Source organism: Botryllus schlosseri, chromosome 2 (genome assembly GCF_051294905.1).
Source record: "Botryllus schlosseri isolate E-star chromosome 2, Bs_hap1, whole genome shotgun sequence".
Taxonomy (NCBI): Eukaryota; Metazoa; Chordata; class Ascidiacea; order Stolidobranchia; family Styelidae; genus Botryllus; species Botryllus schlosseri.
This window is the reverse complement of record NC_137237.1, coordinates 17596293-17614468: the sequence shown is the minus strand read 5'-3', so window position 1 is coordinate 17614468 and position 18176 is coordinate 17596293. Positions and strand designations below refer to the sequence as shown.

The 18176-nt window shown below is 41.1% G+C and overlaps 1 protein-coding gene across 1 annotated transcript; it reads left to right on the top strand.

Moving 5' to 3' along the window:
• Positions 1-2817: 2817 nt before the first annotated feature.
• LOC145433889 (phytanoyl-CoA dioxygenase domain-containing protein 1-like) lies at positions 2818-11261 on the top strand. Its single transcript, XM_080311142.1, has 9 exons — positions 2818-2972; positions 5562-5705; positions 7095-7218; positions 7288-7406; positions 9073-9094; positions 9152-9280; positions 9652-9797; positions 10008-10108; positions 10879-11261. The coding sequence occupies exons 1-9, from the start codon at positions 2934-2936 to the stop codon at positions 10928-10930; spliced, it is 876 nt and encodes a 291-aa protein (XP_080167268.1). The 5' UTR covers positions 2818-2933; the 3' UTR covers positions 10931-11261.
• Positions 11262-18176: the final 6915 nt, after the last annotated feature.

Sequence of the window (18176 nt, the reverse complement as noted above, 5' to 3'; positions counted from 1 at the left end):
TGATTGCAATATTACTTATCCGAATAATGATGGAATAGAAGTTGCAATTCAAGAAGGAAGGAACGCTTCAAAAATATCAAGTTAACAATAAATCTGTAGTTATATATAAATTACAGGAGTAGTATTACTTATTTATTACTTTTACTTATTAAAATGTTGAATTGCTTGGATTGTTAAATCAGCCCGTGTCATCTGTATACATAGGGTGGATACCGGACATCTGATGTTAAATCAGCAGCTGCACCGCGAAAACTGACTGACGTAAATCATCGTTTATGCTGAGTGACGGTCAAAATGCTTTTTTTGCGGGGCTATGATCGGAGTCTGCAAATACGTCATATTTTGACGAGTCGTGTGGCAGTGGCAATGATGTCTTGTGACATTTCTTGAGTATATTAGTATTTCTTACGTTGTATTAGTAATAACAGAAGTTGCTGAAATAATCCAACACCTTACGTCAGTGGTTCCCAACCGGGGGGGGGGATTTTGAAATTTTTAGGGAAAATCTGGCTTTGGGATTGTATCGAAAGATACACGGGGATCACAAGGTTTTTAGATTTTTCTTTGGCGGATTTTAAGTTATAGATGTATGTTTAAATGCCTTCTGTGGATATCACACCCCCTGATAAAGTGAGGCTCGCGAGACGAGTTGGTCGGACCCGTGACAGCCTCTCGACCAAATTGGTACTAAGCAGGAAAAAGTCAATCCGAATTCATCACAAGGCCGCTGGTCAAAATGTTTACCTTTGTAAGCCAACATATGAGCTAACGTTAAAAACATACCAAATTCATCGATTCGACTCAAGGCCATGGCAAGCGAACTTGGTGATTTATTTTTCGTCAGTGGCTACCCGACCTGTAAAAACAGGTCCAATTTAGCTGTACTTTACCGAAGTGTTCTGCGGTCCGCATTCGACATAGTTCAAACATATCTAAATATATTTGGCCATTTATTGCTCAGTCAACAACTGGTTGTGCGTTAAAAAGCACCATTTTTTAGTCACGGGCAACTTTTTCATTAGGGGGGGATTTTAGTTCAAATATCGGCCAAGGAGTCCACATGACGAAAAAGGTTGGGGACTACTGCTACGTTGTGTAGGTGGTTTAAGGATATATTCTGTTTATGGTTATTAATCAGGTCGCATAACGATTACTTTCAGGGGTGGGCATACCTGCTTCATGCGCGAGTCGCATATCAAAAATCTTTGCTTGAAAGAATCACAACACAAAAATTCAAAGAAAAAAATCGAATTTATGACGGCAATATGAAATGTAGGCTATCGAATGCAGTTTATTATTGTGTGGTGATACCAGGCGTCTCCACGCATTAGAAATATTGAAAATTTGTTGTAGTACAACGAAAGATACTTTCCTACATTCTCGGGTAGAAATTGTCTGTAGTCTGTCCTTACTAAGTAGTTGCCAAGAATGGGAAAATAACGTTTAACGGCAGCAGTTGTTGGCTAGCTGGCAACATTGAAGTTGTACCACTTGTGCGGTGCGTACACTGCTGGTAACACAGCGCGTTGTTCATTCTGACAATGTTGTCTACATCACAATTTTTCATCTTGTGCTTCTTGATATAAGATCCAATGCCCACGCACTCACGCAGTCTTGCTTCAGTTCGGATACGGACATGTCAAAAAACATCGTCCTAGTCTTCATCCAAACTGGGCGTTAGCTTACTCGGGCACAAATGCCCCCCTCCCATGGATATTTTCCCGGGGCCGCTTGTTATTGACAGCGTTTGAGAGACTTCACTAAACTCTATACATTTTTACAGTTGCTGAGCTGATTGACGGAAGGGTCTTTGTTGGCCTATAGTGCAATTATCGAATGAAAATTCCATAGCGCGATGAAATATTGTGCAGTGTTAAGTGGAAAATGAACAGTACTTATGACTTTAGACCAGACAAACTTGTTTGGAATTCAGAAGATTGAAATGGGCCCGCGTCAAAGTGTGGAAACTCTGCTACTAGAACTCGCCCATGTTAAATAACCCGAAATGACAACGATAGCTCATAGCAGTACTAGAGTAGACCAATTCGCGCGATTTCGCGAAGAAAAAAAACATGAAGTAAATAAATTAAAGTCGAAAATGTTTAATCACGATCTGTTGGGATAACTAAAGCCCTAAAACCACAGTGAACAAAGCGATGGTGGCTAGAACCGTTATTAATCACAGTGACAGGTAGGCTGTATAGGCTTGACAACTAGGTAAAGAGTTTAAAATGAGTTAATACCATACAGAATTTCGTCTGAAACCAAATATTCCAGATAATAACGAACTTTGTCAGTGATTGGGATTTTATATTATTCTGTAATCCGTACACATCATCCGTACACCGTAATATGAATCGCATGCTCTGTCGCCGAATTTTCACACACGGCCGTAGATTGAGCAATTCACGCGCCTGGTTCCCATTAGCTGACGACACTGACTTCTAGTCTCCAGCCTCCAGTCCAAAACAAATCAGGCATTTTTGTGATGACTCCATGGCCCACCCCCACATAACATGCACATTGCACATTGCACAATTGCAGAATGCCTGTAAGTCAGTCTTTGGATCAGGTGATCAGATGTAGGCTACTATGTGAATTGTGAGGTGATATCACTGATATACCTCTGCGAATTGTCCATTGAAATAACAGTCTGTCCATCTCAATCTTTTGCTATTTTGATCAGATGAAAATTTCAATAAAATGACTCTGACTCCGTCTGTCATGAAAACGAGATGAGAGCAACATTGTAAAAAGGTCAGCGCCCACTGACGGATCGAAAAACGAACGCATCTCTCATAAAATTGGTCTGATTTTGAACCCTGCGAGGTGTTCATGTGAGTCGAAAATAATCTACATTGCTGTTTGTAATCTCTATATGCCGAGAACCTGGCTGGAACAAGCGTTCTCTTCGTTATTGCAGTCGAGTCATCATGGATACATTCGATTTTACAGGGGACAGATTGAATAAGGTTAGTTGGTTCGACGTAATAGAACAGGATCGCATTTGTCATAGATCTATTGTTTCGTAATCAATAAAAATCAGTTTCCTAAGCACGCTCGCTTCGGTCTGAGTGCAATTCTAATGCATTTATGAGCAATGTGCAGTAAAGCATTTTCTTTGCGTGTACGATATACAGAATGTAGCTGCTTAATTCGTGATTGGCTCATGAACAGTTGTGCAGTGCTCACATTATTTCATTGAACGACTGCGTTTCAGATGTTTATCTGAAGAGATTCTTGGAGGTGCAGAACTTCAGTATACAATTGGATAGTATATTCATATTGAAATTGACCCGAATATTTTCGGCTGATGTTGATCTGCAAACTTTATGAGGCCACAAATACCACGACGTAACGACATTCCAATTGTCAGAAATGGGTTGGCAAAACTAGGTTTTGTTCCTCCCACTTGTCTTCGTCGATATATTTCATCTTGAGCAATGCGCACTGTTTCTCGGAACACTTGGGGATTAGGTGGCCAGTTGAGTGGTGTACTGCACTAACTGTGGTGAAATAATCGATGTAAACGACGGTCGTTGCTCGATCGCTGATGCGTACAGACTGCAGATAGCTAGTATCAATAATCGTTGGGATATAATTTTCATCTGAACAACTTACACACAATGTACAATGCGATATGACACAATGCGATGTAACGAACAGATAGGAGGATGTCGAACGACACGCATCAGTAGCGATCCTTTACTCTAACATCCATCTCGGCCTAGAGTGCCCGATCTCACGGTTCTTTTTTTCGATGTTGATCTTTTTTTGAAGCCACGTCCCTTCTACTAGTACTTTCCATTGCTTGTGAGTGCTTTCTTTTCGGCTCTTTTTCTGGGCTTTTTTGTCAACGGCGACAGCTAATCACGCCAAATGTTCGTGTTTGGTGGGATTCTCATGGCGTTGTAGTTTCTGATTCTCTCCGCGGTTGATTTTGTTGTGATATACAGCATTTGTTTTACATTTACACCGCGCTTTGGTCGATCTGACTTAGCAAGCACTTTTACTGTATATGGCGACGTCAGCATATCGGATCGCTCATGAAGATGTTATTGGTGGCGGATGTGCATTGTGCAATTGTGTGCATCAATCGAACATTGCGCCATAAACTCACTGCCGTGACCTGGATACATCATTGTGCAATCGGTATTCCGACTACTCGGGCAGCGGATTTAAATAAACATTGCCCTCGCGGAATCGCGTCAATATTGATCGAGTCTGACAAAAATTGGTTTATTGTTTCGAGTTTGCTACTTCGTCGACAAATCCATTTCGCAGAAAATATTTTCCTAAATGTTTTCTCGACGATAATGAGATTCACAAAACCTCAAATACAATGCCACATGACTGTTAAGTATTAAATCGCTAAAATACTATAGATGCTATCGAGTCGATCGCCATCGTGCTGAAACAGTTGAACTGTTTAAATAAATGTTATGGTCACAGCAGTTCCAGCTCCGGCTCCGGAGCATTCTTCTATCATACATTAGCTCCGGCTCCGGAGCCGCATTATTACCACTGCTCCGGCTCCAGCTCCAGCTCCGGCTCTGAAATTATCGAATGGGCCTGTCAATATCAGGGGTGGCCAACCCGCGGGGCAAATGTGGCCCGCGAGGTAATTTCCTATTATATTATCGAAAATGAAATGCTCAGATTGTGAAATTGCAATGCCAACCAAAAATTACAATTCTGGCTGCGACACTTGGGATGTTGATAACTAAAATATCAGTTCCGACGCATTGGCAGATCCAGGGTCCAGTCACATTTGCAGTAAATCGTCGTACATTACAATAAACTAAAATAGTAGTGAAATATTTCTTTACACTTTGCGTGTTTAATTATCCCACGATTTCTTGCTTGGTAGCCTACCCTACTGAAAATGAAAAAAACGCCTAATTTACCCGATTGAGTCTAACTGTATTCGCAATTACGGGAGAAAGTCTTTTCGCGTTTGCGCTTGCATAAGGACCGTCGACGGTGAAAAGTAGGCACAAAATTATTGTCGCATATTATCGGAGACCGTCGATATCGATGTGGCCAGACGCCGAATAGTCGTGTCCTTGCAAACTGAGCCTATGCGGGCGGTATACAGTAGACCCGCAATATATTCAAGTAATAATATTATTGACCTAGTTTACATATAAACTTTGTAAATTTACCCGCTTGGCGCGGCTAGTGGACTAGCCGTAACTAGTGGCTAGTTACTCTATGCCATTGTTGCGCATAGCATTAAAATTCAGGCCTGCTGTTCAATTATGATTAATCAGCAGCTGTGGTTGTTGCATATATAATAGCATCTCATGAAATACGTCGAAGCCGGAGCTACTCAAATAACGAGCTCCAGCTCCGGCTCCGGCTGAACTTTAAGTAGAGCTCCGTCTCCAGCTCCGGTGAAAATGCACGGCTCCGGGGCTCCGGCTCCAAAGCCCTGGTTACAACCCTGCTGGCCAGTGAGGATAATTAATCGAAAACGATTTACCACATGAAATAATGAACTCGGCGACCATGGCAAATAATTGCGGCACGGTACCATCCGCTGTTAATTTTGATCGCAGTTTCTGGAGGACGGGTATCTCGTGATCGAGGGCTTCTATTCGCCGGAAACATGCGACAGACTGCGCCAAGAATGCTCTCGATTGATCGACGACATGAATCCCGCTGATCATCGCACCGTCTTTTCGACGCAGGATCACGAACAGGTTGGTGTACTACAAGCAAAGCCAGATACTCGATTACGTTTTCGCCTATACGCGCACTACTTATTAAGACTATTTTCACTTCTACTTAAAAACTGTTTTCCAATGCTTCTAACTTTTTGCAATTTGGATTTTGAAAATTAGAAAACACTTTTAGAATAAGTTTGCACCACTTTTATGAGGAAAATTGTCCGAAGATTGCACGGATCTATTCCGTCGTTGTCATTTTGAATTAGTCGCGATTCACGAAGACACATCCTGCAATTGCTGCAACTTCTAAAAGTGTGCGACCCTTTAACCAAATCTACTATTTGAACCTGCTCACTTCAGAACTTCCCAGATAATTTTCATTTTTATCATTCTCTTCCACTCGAAGTCGAAGTACTTTGTAAACATGTTGGAAATCGCTAATTGTACTTGCATGTTCGTAGAAATTACGGACCACTTTGGCCACCTTTGGCTATAAAGAACTTTTAGTGTTTTACTTTGGCTTATTACTATTGCGGAGTATCAAAGCACTGCAATGACAGCATGCTTGGTGACCTCGACAGTCGACATAGTCTGTATTAGCGTTTCGCATTCGCGCTATTCACTCGGTACAACTATTCTCGTAATTAGAAGCTTTTTCTGATAAAATTGAAAGAATTTTGGTAGACCCTTGAAACGCTCCGACGTCCTGCATTTTAACAATGGCAACTGAACATATTTCGAATTTCATGCATTCAGCAAATTCAACTGTCGGTAGAATCTTACATTCCAAATCTCGACCTGAATTGGTATGCACCCGCTTTGTAAATCGCTAATCTTAGGATTGGCGGAGTGTGAAATCATGCTCCCAGTTCATGTTGATGGCTAGGATTGCATTTAAAACAAACGGGGTTTTAAAAAACTTTGTTTAAAACGAGTTTTAAACAAACGCCTTAAAAAAAATTAAGTTGTAAAAATTATGCCAAAATTTTGTAAATACTTTCCAAAAAACATGTTGCATGAGCCTACGGACAATTACCACCCGATTTAGCAGACGTATATCGACATAGGGTGGTTGGAACCCTCAAAATAGTCGGTTCAACCGTTATAACACAGATATTTCGTCAAAGGAGCTATATTTACCGTGTATTTTCAATTGTCAATGTCAATCCATTATGACGTCACAATTGAATGTTCGTGACGCCATGGCTTAAAAAACACAATTAAAAACATGTTTTAAATTAGGGCCTTGTTTTTAAACATGTTTGTTTTCAATGGATTTTTATCTTATATGCAACCCTAGTGACGGCACTGAGACGCAGGCGCTACACCCCACGTTGTTGGAACTTTGCCTTTGGGTTTGACAAGGACTATAAAGTGTTGTAGATTATTGCTTTTATCCGAATGACATGATTTGTAATGCAGATGAAAGAAGATTACTTTCTGACTAGCGGGGACAAGATTCGGTATTTCTGGGAAGCCGAGGCAACGGACGACAACGGGGAACTGAACAGACCGAAACACAAGGCCTTGAACAAAATCGGACACGGTAAAGCGCCAGCTCTCGTTCACGTTACAGTTGGATTGCGCCATTCAGTGAGGGTATCTCCTGTTTCAGCACTTCATTTTCTAAATCCGGAATTTGAGAAAGCGACCTTCACACCTGAACTGGAGGCGATTCTCCGCAAACTTCAGTTCAAGAAACCGGCCATTCCTCAGAGCATGTATATTTTCAAGGTAAACATATACATGCTAAACATGCTGTTGCAGGTGGAACATTAACTATACACAGTATGATAGATGCAGTCTCTGACACAATATAAAATCTAGACAGGAAAAATGGCGGATTTGAGTGAGAAATTAGAATAGGGTTGCATTTAAAACAAAAATCAATTAAAAAAAAAACATGACCCTTGTTTAAAACATGTTATTTTTAAGTCATGACGCCACGAATTTTCAATTGTGACGTCATAGTGGATTGGTATTGACAATTGAACATATAGGGTAAATATCTGTACTATTGTTGTTGAACCGACTATTTTGAGGGTTCCAACCATCCCGTATCGATATACGTCGGCTATATCCCGTGGTAATTGTCCGTAGGCTCATACAACATGTTTTTTGGAAAGTATTTACACAATTATGGCATAATTTTACAATTTAAAAAACAACAACATTTTTTTAAAGGCTTTTGTTTAAAACCACGTTTGTTTTAAATGCAACCCTAGGTGTGAATGTCATAGGTCAGAGGCGGGCATCTTCTCAAGTCGGCGGGCCGGATACAAGAAAATGAAGTACTTGGCGGGCCGGATTCCTAAATCGATACATTAAACGCGTATTTATCCACCTGTACAAGGAATAAATCGTGTAATGTGAATTTTAAGTTGAAAGCATTGAGGCCAAAAACAGTATTTACTGAATTTATTGACGTAATATACTTCAATAGCTCTTGAAGTCAATGAGATCTGTGGTCGATCAAAGTTGTCGACAAGTTATTTTGTTATTTGAACTCTAGCGCCATGTCGGACGTATAGAAACCCTTGGTAAAGACTTCTCGTGAACATCAGTTAGATTGGAACGAAGCTTTGTCTGTTCAATTTCATGGTCGAAAATGTTTGCTCGCAAATGTATGTAGATCAGAACAAAAAGTTTCCTGTCGACTTTTCTCCGACCTCAGGCTGCATTATCATGTGAGACCGGAAACTCTCTGCGGGCCGCTCAAAATCCCTTCGCGGGCCGGATGTTGCCCGCCCCTGTCATAGGTGGAGTACTCGAGTAGATATTGCCTACCAGCACTGACTTTAGAGTACTTCCACTTCTACTAACACCAATGGGTGCAGGTTCGAGTCCGACCGAGGTCGACTTCAGAATTCCGATACCCAAGTGTTGGAGGTTTGCCTAGGCTCCTCCTCGCCACCTCATCCGCGTAAGCGGTGTCTTACAAAAAGCCTAGAGGTGGGCCGTGCTATAAGTCGGCTGTTACGGAAAATAATGAACAATATCGGCCTGGTGTAAATGACCATAGTAGTCGACAAACACCATGAATACCACAAAACAAACAAACAAACTTCTAACAGTTTTCAGTTTTTACTGGGTCAGTGGGTCTATATAGAATACTTACTTACCCTTACTCATAAATTGCCAATAATACTTGTACTAGGCTAGAAGTGTACTACATCTACCTGGGTAGTAACGTTGGTTACTTTGACCATCTGTGATTACATCTGCTAATCACTGATATGTAATCTGTTTATGCGGTTCGCTCTAGTCTTCTAGAAGGGAAAGACATAGTCTTTGTCCGCAATTAGTTCATTGCAAATCGGCTGTATATGTTGCCGTAAACGCAGGATTAATCAGTCGTTAGACATCGACAGTCCAACTTCATCGCATTGTACTTTCGCAGCAACCTCGCATCGGAGGAACGGGTAAGTCGCCTTGAATGTTACTCGCCTCGCGAAATCTCTCCACCCTTCGCGCCACAGTTACCAAGCACATCGACGCCACCTTTTTGGAGTCGACGCCGTCGAAACTGACTGGATTCTGGGTCGCGTTGGAAGACGCGACGCTGGAGAACGGATGCCTGCATTTCGCTCCCGGCTCCCACAGAGATGGTAAACGTTCGCTTTCGTATTTCATTCAGTGATTAGCTATAGATAATATACCCACCAACTGTATTTCAGTCGGAGATCGTCAGTAATGAAGTTCGTTTACTTTTTCTATGTTCTCAATATTTCTCAAGTAGGTTTTGCATACTTTCACTACTTGCTCAACTGGTTATTATTATTTTCTACGTCTGCTTAACAGTTTTCAATAATTTAGGCAAAATGAGGCTCAGAACACTTACGTAGTTACTTAGTTCGATATCGCTACTTGTACTCGTACTTGAGTAAAGACTTTCGGCGTTACTTTCACTGGTGTAGAAACGCTGACTGTACTTTGTCCACCTCTGGTTCCCCCTTACATCGCGGCTGTCTACTTTCAGCCGAGGTGACGTACAGAATGGTTCGAAACCCCGACAAGAATGCCAAGCAAACGCTTCTCTTCGAAGGAGAGTTCCACGCGTTAGGTGACGAAAAATTTGTGCCCGTTCCCGTGAAAAAAGGATCGATGATTATTATTGATGGGAAGGTGCGTTGCGTTGCGAATAATATATACTGCAACCGTATAAAATACTAATATTTTGTGTGCGTGATATATTATACACACATTAACGAGATATCGGTCGTTATATGTGGAGGCGATCAGTAAAGAAGTAAATATAGATAATTTTTGGGGTACAGAAGTCGAATATACAGATTCCATTAATATTAATCAATATGTAAATATGTACTTGCCCAGGTGCAGCATATGAGCGCCAAAAACGTATCCGACAAGTCCCGACATATCTACACCTTCCATGTGACGGAGACTCACGAATCAGAGTGGAGCCAACGAAATTGGTATGTGTTCGAATAAGGATTTTTAACATACACTGTACACGATAATCGTGTGTGTTTCGGCGATATTGGCCATAGCGTGGTGCATATCCAGTAAACCACATTCCTGTACCAAATATTGCTTCCACACCCATTCCAATGGGTGAAACTATTCGAATACACCAATTGGTATGGCGATACATCGCGCGGGTGGTATAGGCTATGTTTCTGTGTACCAACGCCAGATGTAGTAAGGAGAAAGCAGTTCTACTTACATAGATTACACAAGTACGTTGAAGATTCCCCCTACTTGCACCACTTAGTCGATTGGTTGTCTTTTAAATTGCTTTTTCTTAACAGTTTTCGGTTTTTATGCAAAGCTGGACCTAAAATATACCCGGTATCTCTACTTGCGCTTGAGCATAAATTTACGTTTCTTCTACTCGGCTACCATCGATGACTACTTTGACCACCTCTGGCCACTTCAAGAGAGACACACACAAAGCTGTTACACGTACACAACCCACACCACCCCTGGTATATAACTCGGTTATCTCCGTTAACATATCAGTCGTTGCAGAGGCAGTATACGCGGTACTGCATATCCGTATTCATTTTTCGTTCATAAATGACTCATTGAACAATGTTGCAATCCATCTTTCGGAAAGTGCCACAACTTCAAGAAAACTGTTTTGGTCACATTGATGACCGAGTACCGCAATCATAGTCGCGCAACCCGGAACCGATTGACAATTCGTTTCCGGATCATTGCTTTCAATGTCTCGCTATTCCAGGTTGCAGCCGCACACGCCCTTTCCACTTGTTTACGAGAGAACGGCGCGCTGAAAGCGAATCAATTCGTCGGAAATCCAAAGGACTTGGGAACTGGCGCCGCAATGCAACGATTAATCATGCAATATACTTATCATTTTTGTGTAGATATATACTGACAATTTGGCGGTTGATTACTGATGGCGTTCTGTGTTCGAAATTTTCTCTTGAAAATTGCCTCGTCGCAATGCGATCAACTGATGTGCCAATCTACAGTTCTACACGCATGTAGATCTGAGGTTTCTCTTCGAATGCCACTTGCCATCACTAATCGCACGACGATTCTGCTGAAGCCAACAGAGCCTCTCAATTAACAATATCTTATTCAATAAATGATATTGGTGTACCTTTGAGTCTTGTAATAGTTTTAGAAGGTATATGCCGTGAAAGAATATCCTGATTTTGAAATATCTGTTGTGAAATTCAGACACTGGCATAATCACAATGCAGTCTGACTACCCGAAAACGATTAAGCCCCATTGTCTGAATCCTTGATGCTCGGAATGGTCGCGAGAGTACATTCTGTAGATTGACCCTGAAAGTATAGTTTTTATAATTCACGCAATGCTACGCATATCAATTTTTGAAATGGTATCTAGTTGACCTCACCAAGTGTTGAGCGAATGGATGGACTTATTTCGTAGCATCAGGTAAACCTGACCATGACCAGTGGTCTTCTTGGCATGGTCTAATATCAGACCTTGGCTTTGTGCTCGTGATTAGCGGTCATCCTCGCTCACAAACGATGTTGTGTAACGCAATGAAAGATGTGGCTGAAGGCCGACATTTCAACAAGATTCGGAGCACTACAGTACATATTTGTTTCATGAAGTCAGCCGTAAATCTGTCTTTTTTAGTTCATATCGAGTGCCGAGCACGTCTCCATGTATATAGAACATAATTTGAGTCGGCATTGCCAGAAAAACCATGCAGTTAATATATACACCCGGCTGATGCGGACCTGCTAGCTAGCGAAGCTAGCAAAACGGCAGGGTTATTATATCAAGCCACACAGAGATAGGATGCAGCCTAGTTTAACGCATCCACTGCTTTCAAATTAGAAATAAAACTGCAAGCCGCAAAACATAATCTAAGCTTTTCTCTCGGCCCACCCACGTACTTTCTGCTTCACATTTGGCCCGCCGGGCAAATAGTTGCCCACAACCCTGTCTTGGTCTGCATTGGGCAATCCCTACTTCTGACTTTGAAGGTGAATTGGGGATGGGGTGTTCAGTGCCCGGAACCGAATATAACCTATGGATATACTTTCGGGATCAGTGCCGCAGTCGCCAGCTACAGGATTACCGGTTCAAGTAGCAAATGAAAGATAAAAGTCGCAGTCTAACACATGGTGTTGATCCACAAAACTACGGAAGAACTGAATTGGTCGCTTGCTTTTTATTATACTATCTTCTTATACTTTTCATTCAGTGTGCTGTGCATGCCTCCTCTTTACATCGCCCAGGCCAAGGTGGCTACCTGATTCCAAAGACTACTCCAAATCGTTTCAACATCTTCCTATCTCTTGTCTCTTCATTGAATCGCATTTTGGTGGTGCCGACTTCAATCTTTATATGGACTATGCCGTGAGAGTTTTCCTACACAGATCGAAACTAGCCGATATCGCTTTCAGCCAGTATCATTTTCGCACACCGGACTATGCACAAGAAAATAAAAGGGAGAAGAACTACCAAGGAATCGCTATCAACATGGGCTCAGGCTATGCGGACGATCTGGAATTCTTTTTTAAAGACCAAACTTCTCTTCAGGAAGGTCTAAAACTACTATTAGAAGCTCTTACTGAGTTTGCATTACAAATTAATCAGTCGAAAACAAAAACTATGATATTTAACCACAATGAAGAACTGACTTACCCGACTTCAATCTGCTCTCTGCATAATCATGATATTGAAAACGTGAAAGTTTTCAAATACCTTGGGTGCATGATTCACTATAACGAAACGAATGTGGGGATATCTGAAATCAACAATAGGATCAGCTCGGCTCATGCAGCTTTCCAAATCTATATATACCTGCTTCGAAACTTCAGAATTTGGATTGGTACAAGAATAAAATTTTTGAATGCCTTTGTGCGAAGTCGACTCACATATGGCTGCAGTGTATGGTCTCTTTCGGAAAATCAAAGAAGCGTCCTGGATGTCTGCTACAGACAATTTTTGCGAAAAATGGTACACGGAGGCTACACTCGAAGGGGAACCGATCACGCATTCAAAATTAGCAATCAGAATCTTCATAGAATCTGTCGCACTGAAGACCTCTCAGCATTCATTGATCACCAACAAGCTAAATTTCTTGCACACCTAATGACAGTGTCGTGAAGTCAATTACATTTGAAGATGAAAGGAGAACGAAAAAAGGAAGACCCTCCGCAACGCTGATGAACAATGTCCTCAATTGGAACGACACCGACATCAGGACATTCTCAAAAGCAGCACTTTCAAGGGAAATTTAATTTATAATTTAAATCTTTGATGCTCTCTTTTTTGATGGATACTTCCATCACCTTGGTCTGAACGCAGACAGTGCTAGACCTATATTGAACTGATAAAAATTGCTAATTAACCGAACTGAACTGAACTGAATAGGTGATGAGCGGATCGTGATTTTGGCGAATTCGTCCAGCGGTTTCAGTTCGATGGCTCTAACTATAGATTACTAACATCCCTAGGTTAGTTATTATCTATACCAGAGGTCTTAAACTCAAATGTGTTCGCGGGCCAATTTCTTAGTTTTGATGACGCCGCGGGCCGCACCACCAATAATAGGGATATTCAAACCAGACTTTCCAAGTAGGCCTTTTCTGACGGGAGCCTGAGGACAGGCATTCCAGAAACATCATTGTACTATTCGCGCTTGACACGGAAAAAATCATATTTTCAAATATTTGAATAAAATTGATTTTATGCCGGGCATTATTTGTTCAAATAATGAGTTATAGACATCATGCGAGAGGATGCATCATGACCAATGCTGCCTCTGAGCTGCGCACGTGTGCAAATGCGCAGCGCAGACAAGGTCTCCGCGCACAGAAAATCCAAGTTGCGCACAAAAAATCTGAAGTGCTGACCTTTTTTTCGTCATGCACTGTTGTCCAAGGGTCTGCGCAGTGATTTGGTGAGTCTGGGCTGATGCATCAAAAATTAGAGGGAGCACTGATCATGACATCGTCAAACTGTCGGGTTATAATATTGCAGCTATAGTGGACCTATGACGTGCCACAATTTATGTAGAATATTTTAAAATCTACTGAAGATTGATCTGATATTTGAGCGTTGTAGCCTAATCCGGGTTATGATATAGTCGTGATAAGTAGGCTTTTGTTACTATGTCATTACCAAATAAGTCAAATTAAATCAGCGTCAGATTTCGCATTCGATTATTATTGGAACATATCGAAAATAACTTGAATATAATCATTATTGAGCCATAGTAATAGCATTGTTTATCAACCTTAGAGATCGTACCCCTCGTGCTTCCAATAAGATATCTCGTAGCCCCTGTTCATTTTCAACACAATTTCTGATTGTACCTATAGTCCTATATTAAAATTAGAAAGCCCATACTCGTAAACTCGCGCGTAGCGCGATGGCCATTTTCTAGTTGAGTAAATTGGTCAAGAAAATATTCCCCAGCATGTTGGCCTAATTCCACAATGCATCTCGTACGCCATGATGTGGTGCTCCGTACCCCGAAGGGGTGTAGCCTACGGACCCAGGTTAAGAATAGAAATGTCCAATCACCGATATATTAATTGGTGTTACAGCTGTAGAGCGTACTACTACCTTACTCGTCATCGATAATAACAAAGAGATCAGACAACACCTAGCATGTAACGAACTATACGTCAAGGGGGTCACATAATGCCAATGGTTGCCATACTGACCTGATTAGATAGCTATACATACCCCGCGCAACTCAAGCTACCACATTTTGATATATTACTATTCCCCATGAGAATTTCATAGATTGTTACGTCCGTAGGATTGCCAAGTCACCGTTCCACGTCGCAAGTCCTTCTCCAATTTTAACGTTTGACTCGACTCTACTCGAGTCATTTTGATTTAGTCACCCAGTCAATCCGAAATCGAGTAATTTTACGAAAGATCGCACAAAACCAAATCACAATATTTTCAGTCATGAATCATCAACGGGTCATGCTTTATCCTCATGAACTAAAAATGTGACATAATAGCTGATCTTCTACCGCATGGTAGCTTTTAAAAGTGATGTGATAACGTAGTTTGTTGAGATTTCAGTGTTTTTATAGCAGTTTTAGGTTGAACATCAAGTTCTTACATCTTTAAAAGATATGTGCCACTGGAATATATTGTCGAATACTTGAAATTCCAAGATGCCGTCGCGGGCCGCACAAAATGCTCTCGCGGGCCGCGTGTTTGAGACCTCTGATCTATACCATGACCATAGCTATGACAGGGCACCAATACAATCGCCCACTAGTGACTTCACTGGGAATCGATCGATTTGGTGATTGAGATTTGACAATCACAAGACCTGAGAGGTTCATCACTTGATGTCGCACGTTGCTGTTGGCTCATTTTCATGCCATTAGAGACCGTTTTCCATATCGTCTGTATTGAGATGGTGACTATATATTTCCAAAGCGCGATTTTGCAACCGATCATACGGTCTTGAGTTACACAGTTACAATGAGGTTGTTTTGATGTCGAGTTAGGACAGCGGTTCCCAACCATGAAAGAATTTCCACAGAGTGAGAATTTCGTGACTTTCGAAGTATAGCCTAAACTCGCGAAAATCCATTGGATTTTATATTTTCGTGTTTGTATTCATACATTGCAGTTGAGTTATCCGTTACAATTTCTGAAAACTATATATTGGATATTGTATTGTACGCTCTTCAAATCCATCCAAGTATAGGGGATAAAGTGGCTTGGGATAGAATCCCATTTTTGAAATTCTAATCCTAGATTTAATAACAAGGTTGATGAATTTCGCCACATAATCCAAAAATTGGTTGCGCCTATGGAACGGTTTGCCCGGCCTACACACAATCCCAGAATGCCTTTCTGCAGGTTCGTTCTCGCTGGTGGCTGGAAACTATAGGCCTACATCAAGTTACCCGGCCATTACTTTTGTATTTGCGTTTGTAAAATGTGATTTACAGATCAATAGTTCATTTATTCTCTACAAGAATTCAAAACATGAAAAATCCATTCAAATTGTAGGTCTACCGGTACTGTCCAATCAAGCCCTGAATTACTCCACACAGTTTGAGAAAATGTGTCTTAACGTGGCTCCTTTGGTACAACCTTTCGCATGATGCGAGAGAGGTGGTGCAGTACATTTTAAGGTTGGTAGTTGTTAGTTTGATTTACTGACTACTTTGGGTTGTCTTGAGACGATTAGTCATTAAATAACAAGCTTTCTACATTATTTATTTTAATTTTCACTCAATCAAGTTATTAATGCAATGTGGTTGTACGTTGTTATCGATACTCGCTTTCATGATGCACAAAACAATTTGATCATACTTCGCCCAAACTGATTATGATTGGATGTAATCCGGGTTATTTCACTCTAGTTTATTTTGTTATTATAACATAATCTATACAAGAAATGAAATACGGTAATTAAAAAGATATCGATGGAAAAGGATGATAAATGGGTGCGCTGTTAAGGGATACAAAATTGTCCAGGAACTACACCCACTCTTCTTACCATAGTATATTCCATATGGAGTGGGAGAGGTCTGTCATGAGAAATATAGGCTACCATAGCTCATATATATATTTTCTAATTGTTTTCTGGAATGTGTCAAGGGATGTAGGGGCCGAAAAAGTTGAAGACCCACTGAGTCAGGATACCATTTCAAAATAGTGACACATCTGAATTTATTGTGGATGAACGATCTTAATTTTTCACAAATAAATGGCCACCCTCTTTTAACAAAATAGTTTGTTTGCCCAGTATACTGTAACTGTTGTATCGATACGTTAAGAAAGATAGTCACCTGCCCCGTATCGTTGTGTGCTTTTGAATTTGAGTTGAGGTTCGAGTTACGTTGAACAAAACATATTTCGTCCTGTGATGGATAATGTAATTAAGTTTTTATGATGAATCTAGTTTCTCATCGTTAACCTTTCGCAGAATAGCACATACATAGCCTATTTCAAATTTTCGAATAATATCACATGTTCACGTTTAGCGCCAGCAAGACTTGGCGAACAATCTTGTCCTGATCGCCTCTCCTAGTGCCTGGCTCAGGGGAGTGTATAGCCTCTGGTCCTGACCAGATAGTAGGTCAACCAATGGAGGTCACGTATCAAGGTTCCAGGCAAACGCTGTAAAATATCCACGGTTATCATTGCCAATCAAGTAGTGACTGCTGTCCAGTGTCCATGCCTTCATGCCTACCATTTGTTACCATCCTCTGCCTACTGTCGACAGTCAGACAACAGACGGGAGGTTCGTATAGTAACAATTATCGTTTTACTCTTGGTACAGTGTAAACCAAATTATCAGGCTATATAGGGCCAAATCTAATCTGCCGCCTGCGCGATGAAACTTCTGGGACCTAAATGCTCAATCTGCTGCAACCTCATCAGTATATGGGCCATGATCATGCTCAGTCTGATGGGTGTTTTCTTCACCATCAAAAGCCCAGCGTTATACGCGGACATAGCAAAGTTGAACGAGACTGATATCTCCAACAAAGACGTCGTGTATCAACATTACGATGACGCCGCTAAGAACTGCTATATTGCTGCTGGGATTTATGTTATCGTGTTCATCTTCAGCTTGTGGCAGTGGAGAGTGAATCGGTCCTTGCAAGCATACACTGTTCGATGATATCCTGCTTGCGATGTTGATGTGTTTATTTCGGTTTGTTCACTACTGAATCTCCTGCTTATTGCGCTAGAGACTTGTATTTGTATGCATTTTGTTGGTCGTCCTTGTGTACCGTTTCGAGTTATTGTGCAATGGAATAGGCCTATATATATATATGAATTGATCGTGTGAGATCACAATATCGAGACAATGTTATACATGATATCAATAAAGTGTACTACCATTTGATGAGATGAATTGACATATTGCATCTAATCATTGGGTGCCGTCATGAAATCAAATGCAGAAACATAACATGCAGGAACATATTTCCGATAGTTGTACTCTTCCTTCTGGCTGGGGCTAAATACCAATCATCCAAAAGCTAAATGGGCCTATATTTCTCCCTGATATGGCACCTTTGATGCCAATA